The 27,921-nt window shown below is 45.7% G+C and overlaps 1 protein-coding gene across 2 annotated transcripts in view; it reads left to right on the forward strand.

Moving 5' to 3' along the window:
• The window catches only part of GSTK1 (glutathione S-transferase kappa 1), a 117,724-nt gene extending 90,983 nt beyond the window's left edge, over nt 1-26,741 (forward strand). For both annotated transcript variants that reach the window (XM_085619948.1, XM_085619949.1), the window contains exons 6-8: nt 1,437-1,553; nt 2,016-2,109; nt 25,974-26,741. In XM_085619948.1, the coding sequence (XP_085476074.1) occupies nt 1,437-1,553; nt 2,016-2,109; nt 25,974-26,023 (261 nt within the window). In that variant the 3' untranslated portion in view covers nt 26,024-26,741. The remainder of the gene's footprint in view (nt 1-1,436; nt 1,554-2,015; nt 2,110-25,973) is intronic.
• The last annotated feature ends 1,180 nt before the right edge of the window (nt 26,742-27,921 follow it).

The raw sequence follows: 27,921 nt of genomic DNA on the forward strand, positions 1-27,921 counted from the left end.
ATATTCTGATTTATTTCTGCTGCGGAGTAGGATGAAAAGATCTTACAACCTTAATTAAGCGTTCTCCGAATTGCAAATAGCAAATTTACTGAAAAAGTATGCGGCATTTGAAGAGAAGCATCAATCATCTGAAGTCATGAGACTTCTGATAACCCGCAGTTAGTTGTAAATAATCATGAGGCTACCGAGCAGGATAAAGATTACCTACAAAAAAAAGGCCTGTGCTTGATAACAGAATGTGACCTAATAATTATGTCAACGGTAGCAGCTGCTACCTGCCTAAAATAATTAACTCCTGATTGTCGTAAGATGCTGATCTAAAAAATCATGAGGCTTGTAATTCGTAAAAGTGGCAAACATGAAATGACTGGAGATTCATGGTTTATTGCACTGTTTTACATTAACAATCAAGAGCCTCTTGACCAAGAGGGTTGTTTGACAGACAACGCATGCCTTAACAACGGAAGTCTTAACAACGCAATCTCAACCACGAGCATGTCTTTTTTTCATGCATGCCTTAAACAAATTTCATTGTAATGGCATGATTGGTAAAGGCATATGCGTGGTAAAGAACACACACCAACCCCCCTGCCCTGAGCCCTAAACGCTGGCCCCCAGCCCTGCAATCCACCCCACCCAACCCCAAAAAACTACCATGACCCCAATCCTCCCAACCCTCACCCAAAACACTTCGCCGACCCCAGCGCCCACAGTCTGGCCCACAGCCCTGAGCCCTAAAACCTGGCACCTAGCCATAAAAACTACCCCGACCCCAGCTCCCTGCCCTGAGCTCTAAAACCGTCCCCAGCCCTAAAAACTACGCTGTATGGAAAAAAGTGAATTGTGGGGACATTTTTCACTGACTGCTTCTGAGAGACATCAAAAAGACGAGCGCAAAGCTTGAGTTGTCTATGGCGGTACTCAGAACCCCTCAGTAAAAAACACCAGTGTAATTTACGTTTTACCAATCTACGTTTAGGTGTGACCCCCAAAATCATGTGTCCCTGCTGTCAGCTGCTGTATAGGGGCACAGGAGTAATTGGGGGAATAATACATAACATGGACTTTCCTCCCTGGACCAAATTTAGAAAAACATACATTGCCTTCCATCCTAAACAACCTCCATCAGCTTCCTTCCCTGCCTTTTTACCCCTCCAGCAGCTATAATTGATGCTTTTAGTCCAAGCAAACAAGCACTGCTTCGCTGTCAGGCTCCCATACAGCCATGGTGGCCTGGTACCCAGGGCATTTATGATGTAGCAACTGTGGGTAATGAGTTTTGTTATCAGCTGTTGCTATGTCAGAACAGTGAGTTCCCGGATTTACAATCTGCTGTTAACGATAGAGGCTTCCTATGGAAGCCGTGCATAAGAAATAAATTAGCAGTGAAGTTGTGGTAAGTCCTAGTAGTGAGACTGTTTCTGCCTTCCTTCCAGGCGGCACAGAAGGCTGGTCTCCCATCAGCAGAGGCGCAAAGGCTGCTGGGACTGTGCACGACACCAGAGGTCAAGGATCGGCTGAAACAGACGACGGAGGAGGCCCTAAATTATGGGGTATGAAAGATGTGTGGTGAGCAGAGTGAGAATGGGAGAACAAGTGGTGATCTGGCTACATGGGACTGAGAAACATAATCAAGAAATGTGAGGGGCAAGTAGATTGAGAGGGAAAGAGGAAGGGATGAGGGAAGCAAAGCAAAAGAATGATTAAAGGAAAATGTCCAGCGCAGGTATGGAAATATTGAGGCAAGAGGAAATTTGCAAAGGGAAAAAAAGGTAGCGAAGGAGGGAGGGATGGAAAAACAGATCAAGGACAAATAGAGATGAAAGGGATGTCGGATATAAGTTAATATTGAAGAGAATGAAACAGACGAGGTGAGGAAAGAGAGTGGCGGAAGCTGACAGGATGGCACAGCAGTGGGTATCCGAGGGCACTGTCCGTTCGCTGCATGCCTTTTGTCATTTCATATTGCTTGCTATGTTCTGACTGCTCGCCCTGCTTTTCCTTGCATTCCCCAGGCATTTGGGATGCCCATTCTGGTTGCCCATGTGGATGGCAAACCACACATGTTCTTCGGTTCCGATAGGTTTGAGCTGCTGGCTGACCTGCTGGGTGAGTGAAGCAACATTATGTCTGTAATAATCTCCATAGGCCGATTGACAAGTATACTGAATTGAAAGTTGAAAATGTGCTCCTGTGGGCTCCCTTGGAGCAAAGTTCATCCTTGCATGGGGGGTGAAATGAATCCTAGGACTGAGCAAAGTCAATTACTCACTTGGTTAAACTTGAAGCTTACCGAATGTATATGAAGTGTACATTTCAGCACAGGTAAATGTAGAACAGTGGTCTTCAAACTTGTAATGCCGCTCCACTTCCAATCCCTCCCCATAACACGCCCCCGCCCCCCTCTGAATAATTTTCAAGGATACAAATGACAAAAGATGTTAGTGATGGGGTATGTAGTGATGGCAAAGGGAATTGCTTCTACCTTTCGCATCGCAAATGCGCTTACATTTTCAGAGGGCCAAACTGCCTACAAATGTTATGTGAATACCCTCAGTCTCTTCAACCATATCCACGTTTGCCTCAATTTGAGTGATTCTGCCACCTAGAAAGGCACACAAACCTACCTCCATGGCTTTATTTTGGGATTAGGGACCTTATACACAAGCAATTGTGCGTACCTAGAGGAGAATTAGGTCAACTGGTAAAAAGACACTTACTGGAGTGAAAACCAGTTCCTAATTCAAGGAGTCGAGAATGTTTTGATTCTGCCCTCATGAATGGGATTAACTCCTATGAAATGAAATAGATTTATACGGCGCTCTACTACACCTGTGTGTCTGGGCGCCGAGACAGTCTGGCAGATGAAAAAAGACAGAAAAATGTAACCGAAGCAGGGGAAGCAGAAACCATGAAGAGACAGTGCAGGCATAGCTATTTGTTAAACAGCCATATCTTAAGGGCCTTACGAAAGGTTAGTAGATTGATTGTGTTTTTTTAGGCTAAGAGGCATTGAATTCCATATTTTGGCCATTGCCACCATGAAGCTTTTGCCTCCCCAGGAGGCTTTCTTCATTTTGGGCGCGACCAAATTAGCCAGAGAAGATCTTGACAGTCTGGAAGGAATGTACCATTGAAAGAGCTGTCTAATAGATTGTGGACCCTCTTGGTGAAGGGCCTTGAAGACATTATAAAGAGATTTAAACTCCACCTGCTTTTTCACCGGGAGACAGTGGAGTGAGGAAAGAGTTTGGGAGACCGACTGATATTTTGGTATCCCAGAAGTAATCTTGCTGCTGCATTTTGAGCCATCTGCAAGCTTGTGCAAAGATTTCTTGCGAGCAGTTAGGAGCAACCCACTGCAATAGTAAATTTGAGAAAAGACGAGTGCAGTGGTCACTGCCTTATGCAAATCCAAAAGAATAAAAGAGAAAAATGTTCTAAGTGATATAATCATTAGAAAACATGAGGCGGTGTTAACATTTACATGTCCAACAAAGGAAAGTTTCTCATCCAAATTAACCCCCAAGATTTTCGCTTTGGCAATAGGGGGGGTCGGTAAGGCTCCCAATTCCTGGGGCCACCAATTGGGAGACCAGAACGATGGAAGATTGCCAAAGAGTAGAACCTTGGTTTTATCTGACTTCGGCTACAGACAGTTATTTGACATCCAACTTCCAATCTGTTGCACGCAATCGTGGAAGCAAACGGCAGTCCTTTCTACATCTTCTGTGACCGACACCACAATCTGGGTGTTATCATCATACAAGACTAATGAGAAACCAAAACTTTGAATCAGTGATGCTAAAGGTGTTACATATAGATATCAAAGAGTCAGACTCAGTGCTGATCCCTGCGGTACACCACGAGTGTAAAAGAAGAAGAGCTATGGCCATTTGATTCAACAAAATGTTCTCTTTCTGAAAGAAATGATTGCAGAGGCTTGAAGGCGTTGCCCCTTATGCCTAGAGAATGAAGACGTTTGATAAGAAGGCTATGAATCACTGTGTCAAACGCTGCCGAGAGGTCTAACAAAATGAAGTCAGCGTTGCCTCCACTATCCAGTGTTTTTCTTTGTCTGTGATCCGGGCCAGTTCAGTACTGTGCTGGCATCTGAAGCCAAACTGTGATGGATCCAGTAGATCTTGTGCCTGGATCAATGACGAAAGCTCCGTGTTCATGGCTTTTTCCACCATCTATGCCGGGAAAGGAAGACGAGCGATAGGGCTATAGTTACTGGGATTGTTTACATCCAGATTCGAATTCTTAAGAAGAGGAAGAATGGATGCTATTTTCCCTTTTTGGGGAAAATATCCCGAAGAGAACAGCTGATAAAAATAGATAGGATGTGACTAGAGACAACATCAGAGGCCAAATGCAAACCCCTGGGAGGGCAGGGGCCAAGAGGTGACCCTGATTTAATTCGGTTAAACAAGTCCGCAGCCTGTTCGTCTGTGAGGGGGTGAAAGATTGAAGTATACCGTTCCTATGCGGATAAGGTTCATGCACTTTGGTGGCTGAGTTTGCTCCCTCCCGAATGTTAGTATTTCAGTATCTCCAGACATTTCAGGGTGCAGCATATTAGTCCTGCAATCAGTACCTCCAGACAACTCGATCTGCAGGATATTAGTCCTGCAATTGTCATCAAAGACTTGATATGCGGCAAAAATATTAAAGATAACCTCTACCTTATCTTTAAAAAGGGCAGCTAGTTTGTTGCAAAAAGAAGTTTGCTTAATTTGGTCACTGTGGAAAAAAGCTTTTTAGGGATGTTAATGGCGGGTTTGACCTTATTTATAAAGTAGTTAGACTTGGCTTTAGTCAGCAGTTTTTTGTAGGATTGCATCGCCCCTTTATATATGAGCTTGTCCTCTACGCTGTAGTTGGCCTGCCATTTCCTTTCTAATCTTTTACAAAATTGCTTATGGATTCTAAGTTCCTCATCAAACCATGGTTTCGATGGTAGGGATCTATTTTTGTTACCACATTTAAAAGGAGCACGACTGTTAATACTCAAACTGATCCATTGATGATAAGATTCTGTTGCTGTGTCATGGTCCGATATTGCTGTTAGCCTGGATCTAGTTAAAGAGTCGACCAGCTGATCCGCAGAGATTTTGTGCCACGGGTGATGGCTGGGGATGGACGGAGCCAGGGTCCCTTCAGAAAGATAATTGTTCATATTAAATCGGAACATCACTGCCCTGTGGTCTGACCAAGCAAGCGGCAGGGAGGAGGTAACCTGAATAAAAGGGCAGTCTGAAAAAGTTCCATCTAGAGTGTGACCCCCCCACCCGAATGCGTGGGACCTTGAACTAGCTGTGACAATCCTAAGAGTGATACCGAAGAAAGGTTAGTGGTGTCAGTGTCTTTATTGTTCTCCAAGTGAAAATTAAAGTCGCTTTTGCTTTGATATCCCATAGAGTATTATTCCTACTTAAGAAAATATTTTTGGGGCCAGTCTGTCTGTTGATAAGGGTCCCATTAAAGGAGTAATGATTCGAGAGAGCTATTTTAAAAGCAAGGGCTTCATAATCAGTGGTATTCGGCAAGGGGTCAAACCTGTCTTTAAACTGGTCTTTGAAAAGAATAACCAGCCCGCCGCCTCACTTGTCTATCCGATCTGATCTGAGAGTAGCCAGGAGGGGTGGTTGTGATAAGTTCAGGCCCTGAAGCGGAGTCTGGCCACGTCTCTGTGATAAAGGCAATGTCAAGATTAAGACTATCTAAAAAGTCTGCCATTTCTACTGCATTTTTCACCAGGGAGCAAGCGTTGACAAGCGTGCATTTAACTACTTTAGACAGCATAGCTCATATTCTTGTCAAAGTGAATCAATCTTATGGCTAGTCAGCGTGAGAGAACATACCCGGACATACCTTGTGAGAAATGTCCTCACATGGGTATAAAATGGGACCAGAGCATGTCCGGTCTGCTGAATTTACCTCAATAGCTCATTAGTTGAATATCTGCAAGTGGTGAAGGGTTCAGAGGCAAACCCTGCAGGGTGGCTGGCACTGAGCACGGTGCTAGTGCCGACGCAGGCGGGCTTGCTTTTGGCATGCCCGCTGCCTGGACGCGCTGCCGGTTGTTTTGTAAGCCCTGGCATCCAAGGGGCATGGCAGAAGCGCTAATAGACACGTTCCGGAAAGAAAAGACTAATAAAGTGAGGGCAAAGTAAAACCAAAAACTATGGTCCATCAACCCCTGCTGACCTGCACAAGCCCCTTGTTCAGTGTTCGCTACTGGTAAATTAGATTCATGCAAAAGCAACATGTGAGGAATAAAGCAAAAAATCAATTAAAAGTAGACACCATGCTAAGATGGCGCTACGGGAGCCAGGCACCTCCCAGAACGGCACGCTCGTGCCTACAAGGAAAATAAGAGTTGTTATCAAGAGCAGGAGAAACACTTACCATGTCTTGTGACATTTATTTGTGAGCTGGTGTGCTCTTTGTGGTGGGCTTGTGGACGTTTCAGGGTACCTTTATCTGTAAGGTTAGCGCACATCCACAAAGTCATATTATTTGGGGTACTCCCTAAAGTCTCCGTCCGACATTCAACATGAAGTAGAAAGTTTTGCAAACAAACGTAGCACTTTGTTTAGACTATTTTGCGCAAGACTGACATTCATGGATATAACATTGCCTGCTGGGGTATTTCAAATGCAATTATATTACACTTGAACAACAAGGTCCATGTTCTGCAATACTTAAACATTAAAGCACTCTTTCTTTAGGAAAGTAGGATCTGCTTCTATGGCTACTCCCACTTTTTTCCCTGGTGCTAAGCTATATTTGACTAGTCTGACTGGGATCCTGCTAATGTGCTGTCTCCCTAAATTGTTGTGTTCAGTACTTGGGTACATCTCAGATGGGATACTGGGGTACCCTTATAAGTCCCTAGTATATGGTACTAAATTTCCCATGGCATTGGTACCCATGAGGTCCCCCATGGGCTGAAGCATGCATTATGCCACCCATGAGAGACCATTCAAAATGGAACTACAGGCCTTCCATTGCAGTCTGTGTAAGCTGGTGCTAGCACCACCTACTAAAGATATAGGTTTCTTATATCTAGCGTCACTGCACTTAAAACCTATTAGTCACCCCTATAGCAGGCCTTTGCAATCCTGAATGCAGGGTGCTTGGTTCTAAGTGAGAGGGTGCCCCTGCATGAGCAGAACACCCTTACAGCCTACGGTGTCCATTATCCCGTGTTGTCAGCAATGCAGCAATATACCATATAGATGGGCATCGCGTAATTACCCAGTGACCATCTCGAAAACGGCTGCAACGAATCCTATCATGTTTGGTATCAAACATGTTGGAAACATAACCCCACACCTTAAACGGTATGGGAGGTATGATTCCAAGCACTGGAAGAGCCCTCCGATAGGCTCTCAGTGTTCCCAGTACCAACCTTCTAGACCAGGACAGCACAAAATGGTTGCTGCCGGCCAGAGACATATTTTTGCCCTCCTGCTGCTGAGCCAAGCTCGAGCAGGGGAAGGCAGAACAATAGTCATCCTGTCACAGGGAGGTGTGACCACCTCCCAGACAGGGTTTAGTGTATTGGGACCGGATGGGTGCGCTTGCCAACGCCACTAAGTCTGCATGAGGGGCACATTTGGTGTCCCCGTGCATAGTCCAGTTCAAACCAGTCCTGGGAGCCATTGGCTCCTGCTCTGGTGCGAAACTTGACAAAAGACATGGGAGTAATTTTCCCCCTTTCGAGACCCTTCCCTGGTAGGGTCCCCTGAATCATCCCAACCCTTTCCCTACTTAAGAGACCTGGGTGTAGGTCCCTAGATCCGCCGTGGGATAAGATTCAGATCAGACACCACTTATTCCATTGTCTGGGCACTCTGGACTAAGTCCCCGTTCCAGTCTGCTGCATCGTCTGTGCCTGTGCACCATACAGGAACCTTCCAAGGCCTGTAGGCATCAAACACACTTGAAGGAATCTCCCTTGAAGTGAAGGAGTCACTTCCCTGCATCCGCAGGCAACCCAACTAAGTCTACAGGTCTGCTGATCCTGAGCTCCTCCAGACTCCAAAGGCTCTGCAACACAGGTGGTGGTTTTCCACAGTCCCCAAGGCCTGCCCTCTCACCAAGTTTGAGGCCAGTATCTCTCGTGGGGGTTGCAATAACCGACCCCTGTACACTGCGCCAACTTGCATTTGCAAAGGCTTGTTGACTTCCTTCCAAGAAGATCTTCGGACTCCAAGTAGCCCCAACCTCAAGCACCTCCAGTGACCAGAGTCTTGCGGCACACCGCACTGGTGCATTGCGGTCTGCAACTTTTGGTGAACTGCTTGAGGTCCTCTCGCGACTCCAGTGCCTCCAGCCTGTGGGTCCATTTGACGGTCACCTTTGCTTCTCTTGGACTCCCCTGATTGCTCGGGGCCTGCCCTAACTCCCCTGCTTGTGGCGAGTGCCCTGGACCTTGCTGGTCCCGACGTTGCTTCTTCTTCAGTTCCTGCCTTGGTTGCATTTGCCAAGGCTTCTTGGTGCTCCCGCCGGACACTGACTCTTCAGCACTTGACATCCTTCGTGGGACTGCTCGTGCACGGCTCCTGGTCCTCCTCAGAGTCACCTGGTCCTCACAGCTGCAGAGTCAAGGTCATCGTCATCCATCCTGCAACACCGACATCTGAGGGCATTCGCCTTCCAAGTCTCCAGGTCATTCCTGAGTGACATAGACTCTGCCCCTCTGCTTGTAGGTACCTCTCATCTAGAACCCACCTTTGGATTCCACCGGACCCTTGCTCCTTCATCAGCAGTGGCACTTTCCTGAAGTCCTCCACTGGGTTCAACGGCCTTTTCCGAAACCACTTCCCTGGTGTAGGTAGCGTGAGCACTAGGGTATCCACGAGTGGGGTGGCTCTCCAACCTTCTGTCTTCCACAGGGTTTCTTCAAGGTCCCAGGGTCCTTAATCTTTAAAAATCCAACCGCGACTTACACGTAGAGTTGTACGGCGCATGCGGTCATGTTTCCACACTGCAAACGCTCTCCGCGGGGTCCATATATTCTCACCCTGGGTGGTTCCTTGGGTCCCTAGCACTTCTACGTCCTAGTTGTGGTTCTTATACCACTTTCTTTGTATTTGGTTTGCCCCCCCCCATGGGCCCACACCCCCCTCCTGGGGCCCACTGTGTATTTCATACTATTTACTGTGTTTCTATCTAAAGTATTGTGCATATCTCTGGGTAGGAGATATTTCTATGTGTTAGAGAGTAGTATATAATAAATACATATTTTCTAAATACCTTGTGTGGACCTTTTTCACGTAATCTATACTATAAGATTGCATTCTGGTAAAACAAGCTGCTTTACACTCCTTCTGGACTGAGCTTGAAGGCTGCTCTCCACAGCTACCACATAGAGAGTTTCCTAAGGTTGTCTGAGACCTCTTAAATCACCCTAAGGGTTGTCTGGACTGATGCAAGGTGTCCACTTATATAAGTGGACATCATATACCAGGCCAGCTTCTCACACCTTCTCCAAAACTCAACTGGGCAAAGTTGGCAGGACTATATTCCATAGATGGAGGTTTAAAGTTGTGGATTATTATGTGACATATGGCCCAGGTTAACAATTTCTCCTTTGAGGTTTGATGAAGTAAATCTATTTTATGATGTTATTTATTGATTGTTTTACCTGCTGATCATTTGGTGATGTATTGTAACTTTTCATAAACGGAACAATAAAGTCTTACTTATTGATTTACTCCTTTTGGTGGTTTTGTGAACTGCTATTTTTTTTACCATACGGCCATTCTTAAGCACTTGCCCAATAAGCAGATGTTGGACGGGTGAGAGTTTGGGTCTAGCAGTGGAGTGCTCCCCAAGTAGTGTGGCCCTCTGCAGGTATAAGCGGCAGGTATTGTTGATCTGGTAGCCTAGGGAGTGAAACCTCTGCCTTAGTTTCCCTTAACCCCTTCGGTGCTCATGACGGAACGGTTCCGTCATGAGCCACGGTTGAGCTGTGCTCATGACGGAACCGTTCCGTCATGACCACGCCCGCGCAAGATTCCGTCAGCACAGCGGCGGAATCTGCGCAGCATGGAAGGGGTTAAACTGCAGAAGCTGAGAGTGCTTAGAAGGAAGCTAAACAGCCACTATTAATCAGTATTAATCGCTGTATAGAATGCGAGTATGTTAGAGCAGTAAGAAATAACCATTGTCTAACTGCTCCCGCCACTCTTTTTTTTATCAATGCACTGCTTATGACCTCACATATTACATCACTCATGACATCAGTGACATCGCTGATTCCATCTCAAATGACATCACTGATGACATCACTTGAGATATCATCCACAGAATCACTAATGCACCCATTCACACCCCATAGAACCTTTTCATACACCCACTTCCACACAACCATTCACAGACCTATACCAGTATTTACTCACCTATTCACTGATTCGTAGATCTACACACACATCCACTCGCTCACCCATACAGCCTTTCATACACCCACTCAATCACTAATACAGCCACTGACATATCCACCCATACAGGCATTCAGTCAGTCAACTATACAGCTACTCACACATCTAGTCACTCACCCATTCAGTCAATCACTCAGCCACTTACCCATACTGAAACACACATACCCACTCACTTACTCATACAGATACTAACACATACTCATTCACTTCTAGTCACTGACACAAGCAGACGCTCACCCATACATCCACTCTGACATTCACTCACTCACCCATACAGTCAATCATGTACCCCATCACTCCCCTATACTGTCTTTCACATACTCAGTTAGTCACCCAAGTACCACTGACACATGCACTCGCCCACACAGCCATATACACCCTCACTCATACAGACCCCTCACTCACGCCCTCATTAACCCATAAACCACTGACTCACGCACTCACTCATCCATACCGGCAGTCACCCACCCCCTTAGCCACCCGCATAGACACTCTGACACCTGTACAGGTACTCACACAGCCAACCACTCACCCATACAGCCACTCACCTACCCACTCACACATCCATGCAGCCACTTAGACACCAACTGACAAACTGATGCAGACATTCACAGAACCAGTTATTCACCCATACATTCACTGAAACACCTAATCACTCACTTATACAGTTAGTCGGGCACCCACTGAATTGTCCAAGTAGCCATTCATATACCCACTGGTTCACCAATACACCTTGGTATATATATTTAACACTCATAAACTTTTTAAAAACACTCAGTTGGTGGATGATGTCATCACTGATGTCACTGACCATGTCATGAGTGATTTAATATGTGTGGTCATAAGCAGTGCATTGCGGGGGTGTAAGTTATAGTTAACTGAGATGACCATAACTGCTGAATTTATCTGGTTTTGTACAAGTGAAACCTGAGCCTAACTAGAACGTCTCTGTAACCTTTGTTGTTTTTTTTGTGTGTGTGTGTGTGTGTGCGTGTGTGTGTGTGTGTGTGTGTGTGTGTATATGTGTGTGTGTATGTATATATATATATATTCACTGAAAAAACCATAGGTTTCACACGTTATAGTTAGCGGAAATTTTACTGATAAAAAACCAGTGAAATTGCCCCGTTATAGTTAGTGCTGGCAACTATAACTCACGCGACCGCAATCCTCTGCTGATGCTAATAGTTTATTTAGACACTTATTTGCCCATGTCTTCTTCCATACATTTTTAGCTATACATATATTACAAATATTTTTTTTTCATAAAGACACATATGTCATCAGCAGAAGATTGCGGTCGCGTGAGTTATAGTTGCCAGCACTAACTATAACGGGGCAATTTCACTGGTTTTTTATCAGTAAAATTTCCGCTAACTATAACATGTGTGAAACCTATGGTTTTTTCAGTGAATTTGCAAGGTTTTTTAAATGCTAATTCCTAACTATAACGTGTGTGAAACCTATGGTTTTTTCAGTGAATTTGCAAGGTTTTTTAAATGCTAATTCCTAACTATAATATGTTTGATACCTATGGTTTTTCCAGTGTCTTTGCAAGATTTTTAAAATGGTAATTTCTAACTATAATGTGTCTGATTCCCAAATTCATTTAATTTGTATGGTTTTTTAAATGCAAATTTTTTTTATGTCATTTTTTGTAAGCCTTTTTATATAATAATTTATGTACTATATCCTGCATTATGGAAAGGTTTTTTTTTTTTATGCATTTTTTTCCGTGCGCGTACGGTAAGCTGACGATACGCGCTCTGGACGTCATTAGTGCAGCGCGCCTACGTGATACGTGCGTGCCGTACGCGTATACCCGGAAGCAACGTCGCGGTTACGCAGGGGCGTGTAATGCGCATGCGCGAAAGTGACGTAAGCGCTGCGTAAGCGCACCGTAAGCGTCACGTGCGCGCACGGCAGGTCATGTGACTTACAAAGATCACTTTTTATTGGTTGAAATTACTTTCACTTCCAGAAACTTCCCACACCACACCCATTCCCCTCATTACTGCTTGAAAGAACACTTTTCATTGGTTGAAACTACTTTCAGTTCCAGATTCTTCCCACACCACACCCATTCCCCTCATTTCTGCTTGTGATTCTCTAGGAGCAGGAGCTGGATTGACATTGGGATACAATGGCAGAACAGCACACCTCTTCTGAGAGTGAGGCCAGCAGCACCACCATGATCCAGAGAAGGAGGAAACAAAAGACTTCTTTTGTATGGGAGTATTTCACTTTTCCAGAGGGGGAGAAAAAGGTGAATGCTCAATTGGTCACTTGCATACTTTGTGATCGTGTTTTATCAAGAGGAAATCCAAGGAAGAAATATTCCTTTGGAAATCACTCTATGAAGAGACACCTTCAGGACAGACACCCAAGGACCTTTGCTCGACATACTGGAGAAAACTCTTCAGTAAGTCACCAGAGCCCAGCCTCAGATGCTCAGCCGAGTACATCATCGGCAGCTCAGCTGAGCCCTTCCTCTGTTGTTGGAGCATCACCTTCTTCTTTTCCTTTGGACATCAACCCTCGATTTGGGAGTGTTGAAATGAGGTGTACAAAATGTGGTGGTCTTATTGTTTTTGGGGAGGTCAGTCTTCCCCTTATTAACAATAAGATAGACCAGCATGTTTGTAGACGCTCATAATATTCCCATTCTTTCTTTCCTCTATCCCTGTATGAACCCAACGGCTCTTATAAGAGCCAACCTTACCTCACAATTTTTTTTATTTTTTTTTAAGCTTTCCTTTTTGCAAATTTTTTTTTGCCGTGCGCGCACGGTACGCGTAATTCCGCGAATTTCGCGGAATTTCGCAGATTACACCGTGCGCGTACGCTACGCGCATACGGCGATTTTTTAAAAAAAAAAAAAATTTCATTTTTGCCCTTGAGGGTCCTTCTGGGACCCCCTGACCAAGGCTAGGGGGTCAGGAACTGTCGAGCCTGACCCCTTTTCACATTATCCACCTTTTTTATTCACCCCCCTGACAGTGCGAGTGAGAAAATGGCGGCCGCCGCTTCCTGGTTTCGACCGATTCGAATGTTTACTATGATCTAACAGCCAATCAGAATCGCGCTCGAGCACGGCACCGTACGCGTACGGTAAGCTTACCGTAAGCGCACCGTAAGCGCACGGTAAGCTGCCACAGATATATATATTGATTTAAATGCTATTTTCTCAGAATCTACTGAACAGATTTACACCAAACCTACAAAAGGCACTTCCTTGACCTGAGGACTACCTCTCTGCCAAATTTCAAGTAATTCTGTTCAGCCGTTCGGGCTGTAGCTGTGTCTAAAGGTCCTATGGAAAAATGCATGGGAAAAACGCGTTTTGGGACCCCCCTTTTATCTCAGCCCCCGCTTGACGAATCCCCCCGAGACTTTCAAGGTAGGAGCGGAGCGTAGCGCCCCACCTATTTTGAAAAATTCGCGAGGATTCGTCGACCGGCGCCAAAGTTATTCAAAATAGAATGTTGAGGTTTTCCTATGGAAAAAGGGTCCTAACTATAACTACCTACTGGCGACCGCCAGTAGGTAATATATATATATATATATCAGGCCGGACTTTTAGGGTCGTTACCCCTCCTTACCAGTCTGAACCCCATTCCATCACACAGGGTGATCCACAGGGGTCAGCTCTTAGCCCCACACTTTTTAATATCTATGTTTAGCCGCTGGCTGCTGTCGTCAAGCGCTGTAATCTGACCATGGTGTCTTATGCTGACGACACGCAGCTGGCGGTTGCTATAAGTGGGGCGTCTGACCTAGAGGCCACCAAGTTCTGCGAGGGAATCAGGTCAGTGGCCTGTTGGTTGACTGATAACTGTTTCCAACTGAACGCAAAAAAAAATGAGGTACTGATTGTCAGTAATCAGAGCCACTTATGGGGTGATCATTGGTGGCCATCTGAGCTTGGCCCTACCCCTCTTCCTGCCACCGAGTTAAAAAATCTTGGCATCTGGCTATACTCCAAACTTAGCTTTGTCTCTCATACTGAGAAAATCGCCGCCATTTGCTTCGGGATTCTTCGTAGGCTCACACCTATTTTTAAATTCTTTGACGCTCCAACCAGACAGCTCATTGTACAAGCTACCATTCTGTCTCGGTTGGATTATGCAAGTTCCCTCCTGCTTGGAGCTAATCAGGCTGAACTTTGTAGACTCCAACGAGTTCAAAATGCTGCCGCCAGAGCTCTGGTTGGCTTGCCGAGATTTTGCTCGGCCAAGAAATCTATTTCTGGACTTCATTGGCTCCCTGTTTCTCAGAGAATTAAGTTTAAGTCTCTCTGCCTTTCTTTCAAAATTCTGAAGCATTCTTCCCCCCAGATTCTGGAGCATCTTATTTCGCCGTATGTACCATTGCGGTCCCTAAGATCTTCAGGGTTACATCTGGTTACAGTTCCACGGTTCAAAAGGGTTAGGGCTGGGGCCGCTCTTTTAGTGTGCTCGCTGCCAAGCTCTGGAACTCACTTCCTGTCCATATTCGCGCCATTCATGAACTTCTGACTTTCAGGAAGGCCGTTAAGACCTTCCTGTTTTCTTTGGATGCCTAGCACTGTCATGTCCTGTCCATTGGGTTGCTGGTGTGCCGGTCCCTTGTTCTAGAAGCGCTGGGACGCCCCTTTGCTGGGGCAGCTGTGCGCTATACAAATCCGGTTAACATAACATTATATATATATATATATATATATATATATATATATATATATATATATATATATATATATATATATATATTGGGCATAGTGATGATTGCTGACATGCAATAAAAGCAACTTGAAAAGTAGTGGATTTCGAGTGAGTGCGTTTTCAATTGATCCCTGGGCTCAGGGGTCACCTTGTTTGTAAATTACCGGCTGTCCTGCCGGAGAAGGTTCGCACCGCGCCACACGAGGAGCACCGACGTTCAGATCGAGGGCACCACAGGATTGATATGTATATTGGCCTCTAAAAATCATAAAAATGTTACTAGACCTGCAGTTCTAGTGACTTAAATAATCTACTCGACCTATTTGTAATGCTCTTGACTTCAAATGATGTGATCGTGGGCAAATAATTTAATTAATTGAGACACCATTTTCTTCATTATCATATATGAGAGCACCTGCAAATGTGGAAGTTCAGCATGTATGCTGTTCAAAAAACTTTTGTTTGATTTAATAGACTAAACTTTTTCCATATTTAATACAAATCTAGCCATTTATAGGATGCACATGACCCCTGATTAGCCTCGTAGTTCATTAAGAGCATTTTCATCAGGGCGGGGGCAGGAATGTTACTCAAATCATTTTTAAAAAGTATCACTTTTAGCAAATACATTACTAAAGAATGAAGTGGTAGCACTGTCATTTGTAATCAGCAGGTTTTTCACTGAAATGGCCACAAACGTTCCCAATGACATGCAGCATTACTGATAAAACTATAAAGTGTACAAACAATAGTGTTTAAAAAGAGTTTCTGCAAATGTCTTTTGCACATCAAGTAAAGTGTTCTTGTTTGTTTTATTCCTATTAAATTCTTTGTTTTGCTCCTATTAAATTTTTTGTTTGCATCACACTTCTTCATTACAAAAATGTGATTTTTTTTAGTTCCTGAGATATTTTGAAATATTTGTAATATTAATTTACAGGCTATTTACTTAAATGTTATCTGTCGGAGAAAAATAACTGACATCTTTAGACAGCTCACTTGACAAAAGCCTCTAATTCTAGTAAGAGAGAGAAAAATAAACCTCAATATACAAGAAGCAATTAGTTAAAAGACAAACTGACACTGGATCTCTTTCCTTGACCAGACAACAAATGTGTTATGATGAAAACAAATTTTAATGGCAACTTTCTGAATGTTCCTTCCCAGCTGAATTTACTCGTCAGATGGGTCTAGTAGGTGCTAAAAATATGTCGACCTGATAACATTTTACTCGCAATTGCGAGTGGGCGAGTAGATTCTTCGAGGATGGATATATATATATATATATATATATATATTTTTTTTTTTTTTTAATTTTGTTCGGACGGAAAGGTCCTCTGCGTGCTTATGGACATGTGCCCCTGCCCGAGTGCCCAACTGTACTGTTTACTGAATTCGTAGTGCTGATTTTTGGTGTCCTAGACAAACGCGGATCATGCACCATGGCATAGGTCTGTCTCGCTGATTGTGGTCCTATTGGACTGGAAGGGGGCGCCCAGAGCACTACCTTATAGCGATGGAAGGCTTCTGCCTTCACTAAGAGTTGAGCAGCATGTGCGCTGTGGTAACAGGATACTGTGTCGTTATCAGTAGGAATGAACAGGTTCTTCTAACCTATGTCACTGGCGTGAGCTCTAACAGCTCACTCAATCTTTTTAAAGATCCCCTCTAGTGTCCTTAACTCACCCTTGCTCTACATCAGTTAGATGTAAAGTGCTGCACAGCGCAGGAGTGATGACTGTACGCTGGATGTAGGTCTGTCTAAGAAGGGTACTGTACAAGAATAGAGCAGTGCTGTGCAGTGCATGCATGGTGAGTGTGTATAATGGGTGTATGCATACCAGAGAGGACAGTGATAGAATGTGCTGGGTGTATTTGTGCGTGCAAGAAGTACAATACATGTAGAATGAAGTATTGTACAGTATGTGCACAGTGAATGTGTGTGCTGGCACTGGGTGTGTTTGCATGTAGCACCCCATGCCAAAATACAGACTGGTTACAGAAGTGAGCAGTGGGGGTAAAGTGAATGTGTGTGCAGAATGAATGTGTGCCTGGGGTAGCACTATACATGGAGGTAACAGTACTGGACAGTGTGTGTGCTGGGTATGTACACTGAATGTGCCTGCAATGGTGCAAAAAATATGAAGGACACTGGGTTCCATTTTGGGAAACCCACGCTGGCAAGGTGAAGACATGGGGAGTAGAGGTTTCCCGCGCCCCCCCTCCCCCCCCCCCCCCCCCCCCCCCCACATACACACACACACCTCAGAAATTACAGATTTGCATTCCTGTGATCTGGGTGGGACAGACTGGAGAAGGGAGAGAGAGAGAGAAAGAAAGAGAGAAAGAGAGAGAGCGAGAGAGAGAGAGAGAGAGAGAGAGAGAGAGAGACCCACTTCACACTCCAAAAAGTTGCTCTTTGATTCAGTGATAGATCACAAGGAAGGGGCCTGAACACTTCGCAGGAAGGAGATGGGCTGATCAGGGAATCATAAAGAGTACTGCTGGGAACCCAGGATTAACCTTTTGATTTGCATCACTGTGGCTGACATCCTGGTGTGAACTCTAGTCACTCCCATTGCCTGTGTTGTGGGACAGTCCGCTTTGGATTCTCTCCAACTGTGGCAGATAGCCTTTCAAAAGGAAGAATAAGAGGAGAAGGGTGTACTTAAAATGAAGCAGAACCCCAACTTAAAACTTCTAAGGCGCAGACTCTCAATCACATTTGGGGTCTGGAACTGGACTATAAGAAGGGGGAGGTTGAGGCCCCTAAAAATAGGTCCTTTTTCAAGCAGCAAGACTGGCTGTGTGAGGAGGGGAAGCTCTGCAAGACTTCTGCCTATGACCAGGACTGGGGGCCAAGGTCCGTGCTAGGCGAGGGGACATCTACGGGGAAATCAAGACCACCTGCTCTGGAGCCTGGAGCACAAGTGGGTGCCTGCCTGCCAAGGCCAGTGTGCCTTGTGAAGAAGAGGAGAGCGTTGGAGGGGGCGAGGTCCAGTGGTGAGACCAACCGAGTGAAGTTCTGGTGTGAGGAGACTGCTGCTGCACTGATCAAGTCATCGCCCATGTGCAAATTCTAGTCGCGACCCCCATATGCCAGGAGAGGACTGCCATGAAGATAGCCATGAGCAGAGTGCCATGCTGGCGAGTGAAGCCTGCAAAATGCCTGTTGTGACAACCCTGTATGCCAGGAGGGGGCTCCTTGAAACGATCGCCAGAGTAGAAATGCCGAGGCCTGTGCAGCCTAGAGGCAACCCTGTATACCAGGAGGGGCCACCATGGTACGGACCCACATGTGGTTAAGGCCGGTAGAGGTGTGCCACAAGGATTGCTGAGGATAAGGATGCGACTCGTGAATTGTAAATCGATTGATTCATGGGTCATCACCGAACATCAAAGATAGTGCTGGAGTGCCACTGTGACCTAAAGAAGACACGCCTGGATCCCTACTGGGAGCATCAAAATGCAATCCATCTCCCTCACTGCCTCCCTCCCTCCAACCCCCAATATTTGGAAAGCATCAGACTTACCATGCAGAAGAAGCACCAGAGCACCACCAATCACTGCTGGAGCCGGCCGCGTGTGCTCAGGAGAGAGAGCGCCCACATGCAGGGTGCTGCTGCTTCTCTTGCCTGCAGCCGAATCTTCCACCAGGACCGGACCAATAATTTATTTTTGCAGGCCCAGGCAGAAAAAGACTGCCGGCCCCCTGCCATAAAAAATAATTTTGCACCTTTTTGGATTGGGAAATCACTTTATATCCTGTGTGGAGGAGCTGTCTGGGTAATACTTATGTGGTTCATGCCTGGGGGGTGTGCATGATTTGTTGTGTAGTCTCCTGCCACCAAGGGTTTGCTTTGATGTCTCGGAGTCTTGAGGTTCTTGGGGTTCTGTGTTATGAGCTGTTACCCATAAGAGCTGGGCGGACCGACTTTTTAGGTTTCTCCTGCACAGCGCTTGTACTGTGCTTGTGAAATCTATTGTATTAAACATATCTTAAAATGGGGTTACAACACCCCTTGCTTTTCATTTGCTCCTGTGCTTGTCACTTAGTTTTCCTCCATTTCTATTGGCTGCAGCATTTTGTTTCCTGTTGTTCCTGTGTCCCTCTGTGCTTCTCTTATCAGTTTCCAGGTGCCAAAGTACTGCTTTTATCCACTTCGAGGGACTTTTTCAGGTCCAGCCTAGGTAGCGCTTGTTCTGTCTCTAACATCTGCAAGTACTTCTTACATCCTGCTCTAAAGACAGTGCTACAGTAGGGAGAGGAGCCCTTCAGCTCACTGTGCAGCCACTCCGCTGACTACAGGAACTGATCGCCAGTAAACACAACTCACACAGCGTGTATTGTTTACATTGGTCCCCAGGGCCGGACTGGCCGTAGCGGGCACCGGGCAATCCCTCGGTGCGCCGCACTGGTGGGGGCCGGTTTTGGGCCCCAGGGGGCTGTTTTTGTTACAGGGCCGTTTTTGCAGCTAAAACGGCCCTGTCGCTAAATCAGCCGAAAACCGGCACTGGCAAAGTGCTCGGTGGCACCCCCAACCCCCCCGCATAGGGGGGGGGGGGGGGTTCAGGGGGGCGGCCGAGCACGGGCCGGTTTTGGTTCCCAGTCCGGCCCTGTTGGTCCCACAAGCACAGTGCAGCCGCTCTGCTGACTCCACAGCTCCTGCTCTACAGAAGCGGACTGCGGTACACAATACACACGCGTGTATGTATTGTTTACATTCTTGCCTCCGACACCTTGTGTTGAAGAGCTGGGACCGTAAAGTCTGTGTTAATATTTGCGTGTCTCCTTGATCAGCGACGGGGTCTCCGGGATGGTCGTGTGTGCACCTGCGTTTATGGACACCAGCCAGGCTGTAAGTCGGCGTTTCTTGTGAGCAGGATTTAGGGGCACTCTGCCTCATTATTTCTTCAGCAGTCTGGGACCTGCTTCTTCTTTTACCCTGCCTCAGGCAACTCCTCAGTTTGTTTAGTACCCCCAGGGGCAACCCGCTGTCCCCCCTCCCCCATAATAGGTTACCCAAATGACACACACAAGACAGTTGGTGTTGGGTAACACAATGCTGCAGGTTTATTACATAATTCCAGTATATGTAATGGGTGGGTTATCTTACGGGCGATCCAAGGGCAGGCAACCAACTGGGTCGCCTGCCCGCCTGATGAGCCGGGCAGCGCGGGAGCGTTGCCCGCCGTTGCTGCCCCCCAGGTGATTCTTTCTACGATCACGTGCCGTTGGAAATTCTACTCACGCCCCCCCTCTCGGGGCGGAGCGTCGCATAGCAAACCCCCGGTTGTTCAGGCCCACAACCGCCCGCAGGACTAGCGGGGCGCCGACACGGCTTCCGGGACCTCCCTTGAGGCTCCTCGGTTTTGGCTCAGGCACCCCCTATGGTGCCGCGCAGAGGGCTAAATAGCCTCCCCCCTCACCCCAGGGCCAGGAAGTGACACGCCTTGCGCGTCACTTCACTTCCGGCCATCCCAAGGAGGGGGGCTCCGGACTGCGACCCCGCCCCCCCCCCCCCCGGTGGGGAGGGGAGGGGTGACCGGTGCCCCGGGGGCACTAAGGCGCCGACCGCCGATTGGCCCCCTGCGGGGGCCGCGGTCAGCGGCATTCTCACTGGCTCCAGCCATGTTCCTTCTGTGGGATGTTCACATTTATTTTGTCAGACTCTCATGTTTGGGAGATAGCGTTTCTTTCCAATAGGGAAGAATGTTGGAAAAAAAATTCTCCTTCATTGACCCCCTCTCACCCCTTTCCTCTCCGGTGCACAGCGGTAAGTAGCAACAGCAACAGGAGTGAAACAAGCTCCCCCTTGAGCTCCGGTCACTTTCCCCATTCAGACTTTTCACAAACAATTGAAAACTTTGCTTTATAATCAAGCAGCTATTCGTTTCTTGGAACCCGCAGGCTTTTAGTTTTTCTTTCTTTGTTCTGTTCTTATGTTTGATACAATAGCGCCATAATGTTTCGGTGTATGGAGCACGCTATAAGTATTAAATAACCTTATATAATATATACCCTGAGACATTACGTTCATTTATTTAACTCGTGTTTGAAATATTCCCTTCCTCGGATATGCATGGACTGATCTTCTCAGCGGTATTCTCATATTCACTTTACACATTCAAAACGGGAAAAATCTTGCATGCTTTCATTTCATTTCCTGTTAGGCTTACTAAATAAAAATAAAGGCTTTCCAAAAGTCTTACGAAAAGTAGCACGCAAAAATGTTATTCTTCATTCGACGTCCACGCGACAGAATGTATTACTAATCAGGATAATATAATGGCAATCAGTGCACAACGGAAATTAATAATGAATGCATTTGCAATCTGTATTGATTTTGCATGAGAGTCGAGGAAAAATAAACCAGGCAAGTAAGAGGAAATTTTACTTGCCCAATGTGGTGTCCAATTTGGCCAATTGGACATTAAGATTTCAATCTGGATGATGGAATCCTCCTATCCTTAAAAACCAATTGCTGAGGCTCTCACTCAGAAAGATTCCTCACTAAAACAAGCACCTTCCCAGTGAAGAGTCCAACCGGGCGGTGGATTCCCTCCAGATTACTCCCATTGCCCAACAGGCCGCTTGCATGGAAATCAACAACACTACATCTAGCTGTCCTCCTCTACTTCACTGTCCTGAAGAAGACCCGCTCTGACGCTGGCTCAATAACGCACGTTGCTGGGTTGAAACATCGACTCCCCACATCAATCCATGTCCTACAGTTTCCTCACCCCAAAGTTGGAATATGATTCGTACTAGGGAGCTTGAGATTACATTGTATAAGGACGGATGTTCATTGATTCACGCATTTTATTTTGTTGCAATCTTTCCTTGCTGTATATATATTTCAAGCACAATATCACCAGGTCACCTTTTCCACTCACCCACCAAAAGTCACCCACTTGTTATTGTCATTTGCTGCAATGTTTGTGACAGCCATATATATAAAAAAGAATAATATACTGATTGTTTAAATTGCACAATAACATTCTCGGTGTGTTTCTTGATGCATATCAATTATGGCATGCTAAGTAATTGTTAATCCTACAGAACCATCTGCAGATTGTGGTGTAATTGCAGCAGTCCCAGTCCACCCACAAAGGGCACAGCTCATACATAAACAAGGAGTCAGGTGGTTCTTTTCATGAAAGAAAAATCCCATGAATAATAATAATCAGGACTGCACGGAGCCATTGTTGGGATGCTCCAACTGGAAAGCCTTCCAACCACTACTGCCAATGAATGCCAACCGGTGCTTTGGTTACGGTACAGTCTAAATCTGGTGCATTAGCTATAGACGTTTGAAAGAATCTCGTGCAAACGTCCAGAAAACAACATATTAATCGCCTCAACATTAACATACTACAAAGACGCGTTTCTACCACGAACAAAACAGCCCGTCTCCAGGCTTTGACGCGTTTGCTACAAAAGCTGATGAAACACCCAAAGCTTTTTAAGAGGAGGCCCGAAGGACTTCCCTCTGTTTGCCTCGCTCAGTACAAACATCATTTTGTCTCTAATTAGGGGCTTTGTGTTCCTTTACATTATACAAAGAAACAAAGCTGAGAGGACGCTACGAGTTGTGAGTTGACCAAACGTCCTGAATCTTTTTCACTGATTCCATGCATTCAACGTTCAAAACACCAGCATACAAGTGACCTCAGTGGTTGTACCAGCCAGCAAATGTTACAAGCTTCTTGGACTACACGTGTTCAGATAGTACAAGCTCGGGCCAAAGCCTCGTCCTTCTATGGCCCATATGTGGGAGAGGATGTGGTCCGTCGGCTAGACTGCCGACTTAGGTGCAGGAAACCAGGGTTCGAGCCTCGGGGTCGCGTCCATATCCTGTGATTCTGGGCAAATCACTTAATCTCGCAGTGTCTGAATATGTAATGTAAATACGGTGCTCAGGTACAGCGCTTCAATACCTTCGGGTCGAGTTTGCGCTATATAAAAGATGCAAAAATAAAATACAATGGGTAGTGACGCAAAGCATCAATTATTTCATTATTTGATTAGTACATTTTTGTGTAGCGCAGATGTATCTCGCTGGACGTCGGAGTCTCTGTATTGTAGGATGGCTTAACAGCAAGGCAGTTTCATATTTGGAATGAGTTGGGTGCATGTTCTGTGTTTGGTGACAGTGTGCACTGTTGAAAGGTGGTTATATCTGAGCAGCAAGCCCTTATCTCAATGTGCCATGCTGACAGCTAACAATAGTTATGCAAGATTCCTCCCTGTATTTTGCTTTTATTAAATTGCTCATGGTACACAATTTCATAAACTTGGAAATTTGGACAGGGTGAATTGGAGGAAACAATTGATCATTGTTTTAATTAGATTTTCATGAGAGGTAATCTTTCCGTATTATAAAAATGTATTCTGCTGCACAACATATACCTTTCACCTACTCTCAGACACCGCTCGCCCTGCACTCACCCACCATTTACCATGCACAGTCACCGTGACATTGCACAGGAAGTGAGTTACTGCTCACCCACCACTCACACAGTGCTGACTCTGCACTCACACACCATTGACACACCTCTCATCCAGCACTCTCATTCCTCTCACCCTCCACCCACACCTTTCACCCTGAACTCAAACCGCTCATCCTGCACTTATGTTATTGACATACTGCTTACCCTATAATTGCACACCTCTTACCTTGTACATGGTAATATCTCACCCTGTACACTCCCACAATTCTCATTCTTCTCTGAACACACATCACTCACCATACATTGAGGCACTTTCACCCTGCACCCAGACCTTCATTTATGGACCACTCATCCTGCACAGAGAACACTCCCCCCTATTCTCCCTGCACTCATACACTGCTCCCACCCCGCTTATTAATACCATAGGCGAAATCTAATGCATTTACCAATGCTTGTTACATCTGCTCTTGATATGGTCGCTTGCTTAAACCTGCACACACCTCCCCTTAAAAAAACAAGCATTGGCATAGCCAATAGGTCTCGCCGTTGGGACCTTATAAGTGTTTAGTTATCCAGCACAATATCCTTGGTGCAACAACATCAAGTGTTGCATGGCTAAACACTTATAAGGTCCCAAAGGCGAGACCTATTGGCTATGCCAATGCTTGTTTTGAGTGAGTGGTTCGTGCAGGTATGCCACTGTGAGGTAGAGATGCTGCAAGTGCTTTTACAGGAGCCCCTGTGACACTGTGCCTCTTCAAAATGTATCTTGGTTCTGGTGTAATACTTCTAGCCCCTATTCCCGTCTTCTCGCACCCAATGTACACTTAAATGTCCCATGTACAGCCGGGGTTGACACTACTATTACCCCTGCTCTCCAGTGACACTTTACCTGTCATGGGTGGTGGTGGTGGTGGACATGGTGGTGGTGGACGTGGTGGTGGTGGTGGTGGACGTGGTGGTGATGGACGTGGTGGTGGACGTGATGGTGGATGTGGTGGTGGTGGTGTTGGCGGTGGACGTGGTGGTGGACGTGGTGGTGGTGGTGGAGGTGGATGGGGTGGTGGTGGACGATGTGGTGGTGGTGGTGGACATGGTGGTGATGTACGTGGTGGACGTGGTCATGGTGGTGGACCTGGTCGACGTGGTGGACATGGTGGACGTGGTGGTGGTGGTGGACGTGGTTGTGGTGGACATGGTGGTGGTGTTGGACGACTATTGGGTAGGAGGGTGCTGGCAGAATGCGGAAGGAGAGTAGGATCTCGAAGGGGGCACATGGGAGAGCAGAAAGAGGCCGAATATTATCCGGGTTCTCAGTTCTAACATATTTATTCAAAGTATTGGTTTCTAAAGGCATTTGATTCTTGCTGAGAAAAGAAACTTAATCGGCCCTTCAAACACTGAAATAAATTTCTGTTTGCAGGCTCATATATTCGTTCTAGTCAAGCGTGTCTGTGCACTATAAAATATAATGCTTTGAGTATTGCCTACCATTCCGCAGGCAACTTTAAGAGTATACAAGCTAACGGCGAATGCCGCCTGTCAGAATACAGAAAGTTTGAAGACATTGCGGAAATTGTTAGACCAAAACCACAACTAGTTTAACAGCATAAGTCTTATAATTTAAGAATTGGGAATCTGAATGTGTTCAGTTGAAGGATGGGGCTCCAGAGACACACAGCATACCACAACAGTAGCTTTGTACAGGATAAGAAACTTCAGTTTTATCCATAATGGGTGCTCCTTATACCAGGGAATAGGATATGAAACTGAACGTAAGTGCTCAAGAGTAATATACTAAAAGACTTATCTTAAGAAAGCGTCATGAATGGGTATAACAACTTGCAGCCGTAGAGAACGTGTCATGAAGCATACATGTATTGAATGTATGAAAGAAGGAAGAAAGCTAGCATAATACCAAAAGCAAATGACCTCTTCTCCAATTACTTCATCACAAGTGTTGTATAAAGTAATCTTTGAATTTTAATCTGTTTCAAAGGGTTTGCTATAAGTACAGAATGAGAACAATTGTTCAGATCTAAAACTGTCAAAAGTATCTAGAGGGTGCTCATGCATGACGTATGATTGATTTTGCCCCATTCCATCCCTTTTTACCATCGCAGATACACTTAATTGTCCAACATGAGATTGACTAACCCCACTGTGTCCATGTTCTTGTAGCAGTAGCCCATCCGACATGTTACGGACTCTGCCCATCCTTTCCAACTATCTAGCACCACAAACTCAGAAAGACTACCACATTTCCCCTTTGACCAGCAGTCTCCTTTCCATTCTTATCTTTTTCTCAAGCCTCTCTACTTTGCAATTTGTTTGACATGTTTGTTTTCTTATCTTTCAACAGGTGAGAAGTGGATGGGGCCTGTCCTACCAGGGCAGAAGGCTCTGCTGTAGAGGCCAGATCCAGGAGAAGAAACTGTGATCAATATAAAATCAATCAGTTGAAGATAGCTTGGCGAGTATGGTGGAGAGGTGGGAAATGGGCCTGGTCGTGTCAAGGGGTTGAGTGCTGGATTTAGAAGAGGTATCGGTATTAACAAGGCTTCAACGGGCTGCAGAATATGAACCGAGACAGCGGAGCCTGCCATCAGCCCCCAGCTTCCTGCCCTAAGAGGAAGGCAATAGGCTGTCTGTCCATTGAGAGGAGAATTGAATTAAGCCAGCTGACTGGGACATGGAGGATTACAAGCTTGTATATAAGGAGGTGTACACTGTTATGATTGAGTTCTATGAAAGCTGATGCAGAGCTCTCCATACAGAAAACATTCTCTTAAGTGAACACAGCAGCTCCTAGGCAAGAACTGAGAGGGCCTTGGAGCTGCTGCCCTCACTGGGTCGCCTGTGGCTTCCTGTCATTGCCCCACTCTAGTCCTGACTCTGCACTCATCACATCCATCAGGCTTACAGCAATAATCCTCCCTATGGGTTAAATGAGCAGCTCTCGCATTGATACATGCTTCATTGACTGGTTGCTTCCCTCCTACCATTCTGTGCCCCGCTCTTTCCGGGCTTGATATTGAATGCAGGCTTGCATTGACTGGTGCACATTGTTAAAGTTTTAATTGTGCTTGGGTGATCAAAAAAGTTTAATTAAAAACAGATTGACTTTGGAGTCTTCTTTGGGTATGACCTTGATGTATACATATATGCTTTTGAATGAGGTATGCGTGATGCGTCAGTGGCTGTGGAGTGGAAGCGTGGCCTTGGAGCCCTTATTCTCTTGCAACCAACGCTCCGTTCACCTCTGTTGCACCCAAGCCGGATAGAGCATCACTCCGAAGCATGAATCTAAAAACTCTGTGGCCATGCGCTTGAACCACTGGACAGCCAGCCATATCATTGTGTTACCTATGCACCAACCTCAGCTCCCAGCAGCCGTTTGTGAATTGGAATCTCTGACTAGCAAGCTCTCTTTGAGATTTTTATTATCTTTCTGTATCGCGCCAATCTGCCCTAGATATTTCACAAAATTGATTATTTTTGGTTTTCTTTTCTAAACAAATTTTTCTCTTTGTTACTGAATCGGACACAGCAATGTAGATCTTTGGAGCCATCAGTAGGCATGTAATGCAGAGAAGAGGACCACACCTTCAGTGTGTAGTTTTCTTTAAACATTTTCTTTATTATTTGAAATGTATTTCAATACCATACATTCTACACTTCAAGGAGAGGAATATTTAACAAATACAGAATGAAAATATAAAGCAGTTAAACTAATCATTTACAGTGGTCATGAATACCTCCAATGCGAGCGTTTTTCCCCTGTCTCAAGCGCAAATGGATCTGGTGTGCAGAATGCTCGTCTTTTACTTGGTTCATAAACAAGAAATGATCCAACATAAGTCCTTGCCTTCAGTGAGGGTTTGTTGTGCCCTACCTTTGCCTAGCCAGAGCTGCGTCCGCCTGCCAGGGCTGTGGAGCTCTCCCGTAGCTGCAGAGGATCCAGTTAGACTGTGCTTGCGATTGCAGGATTGGCAGCCTGCGTTTCCGTGGTTCTCTGTGCCATGTTTCTCCCATAGCGCCTAGTCCATCACATTTTGGGGGTATTGGAGTCCTCTTTGTTTGAAAAGCGATCTCACAGTTCATGTGACTCATTGAATCTTTCTCTCCGGTGGTAAATCTGGATGTCATCTAGGTAGTATAAAGCTTCGGCCTACATTTCTTTTTATTTGGACGCTGGATACTAGTCTCTGATAGGGGTAGCGCTCTTCCCATGGCCTTTGCTCAATCTCTGTGGTCAGCTTAGAAGTCCAAAATGTCTTGAAGATGTAGACAACTAAAAGCCACCTGGA

The sequence above is a fragment of the Triturus cristatus genome, chromosome 7 (genome assembly GCF_964204655.1).
Source record: "Triturus cristatus chromosome 7, aTriCri1.1, whole genome shotgun sequence".
Taxonomy (NCBI): Eukaryota; Metazoa; Chordata; class Amphibia; order Caudata; family Salamandridae; genus Triturus; species Triturus cristatus.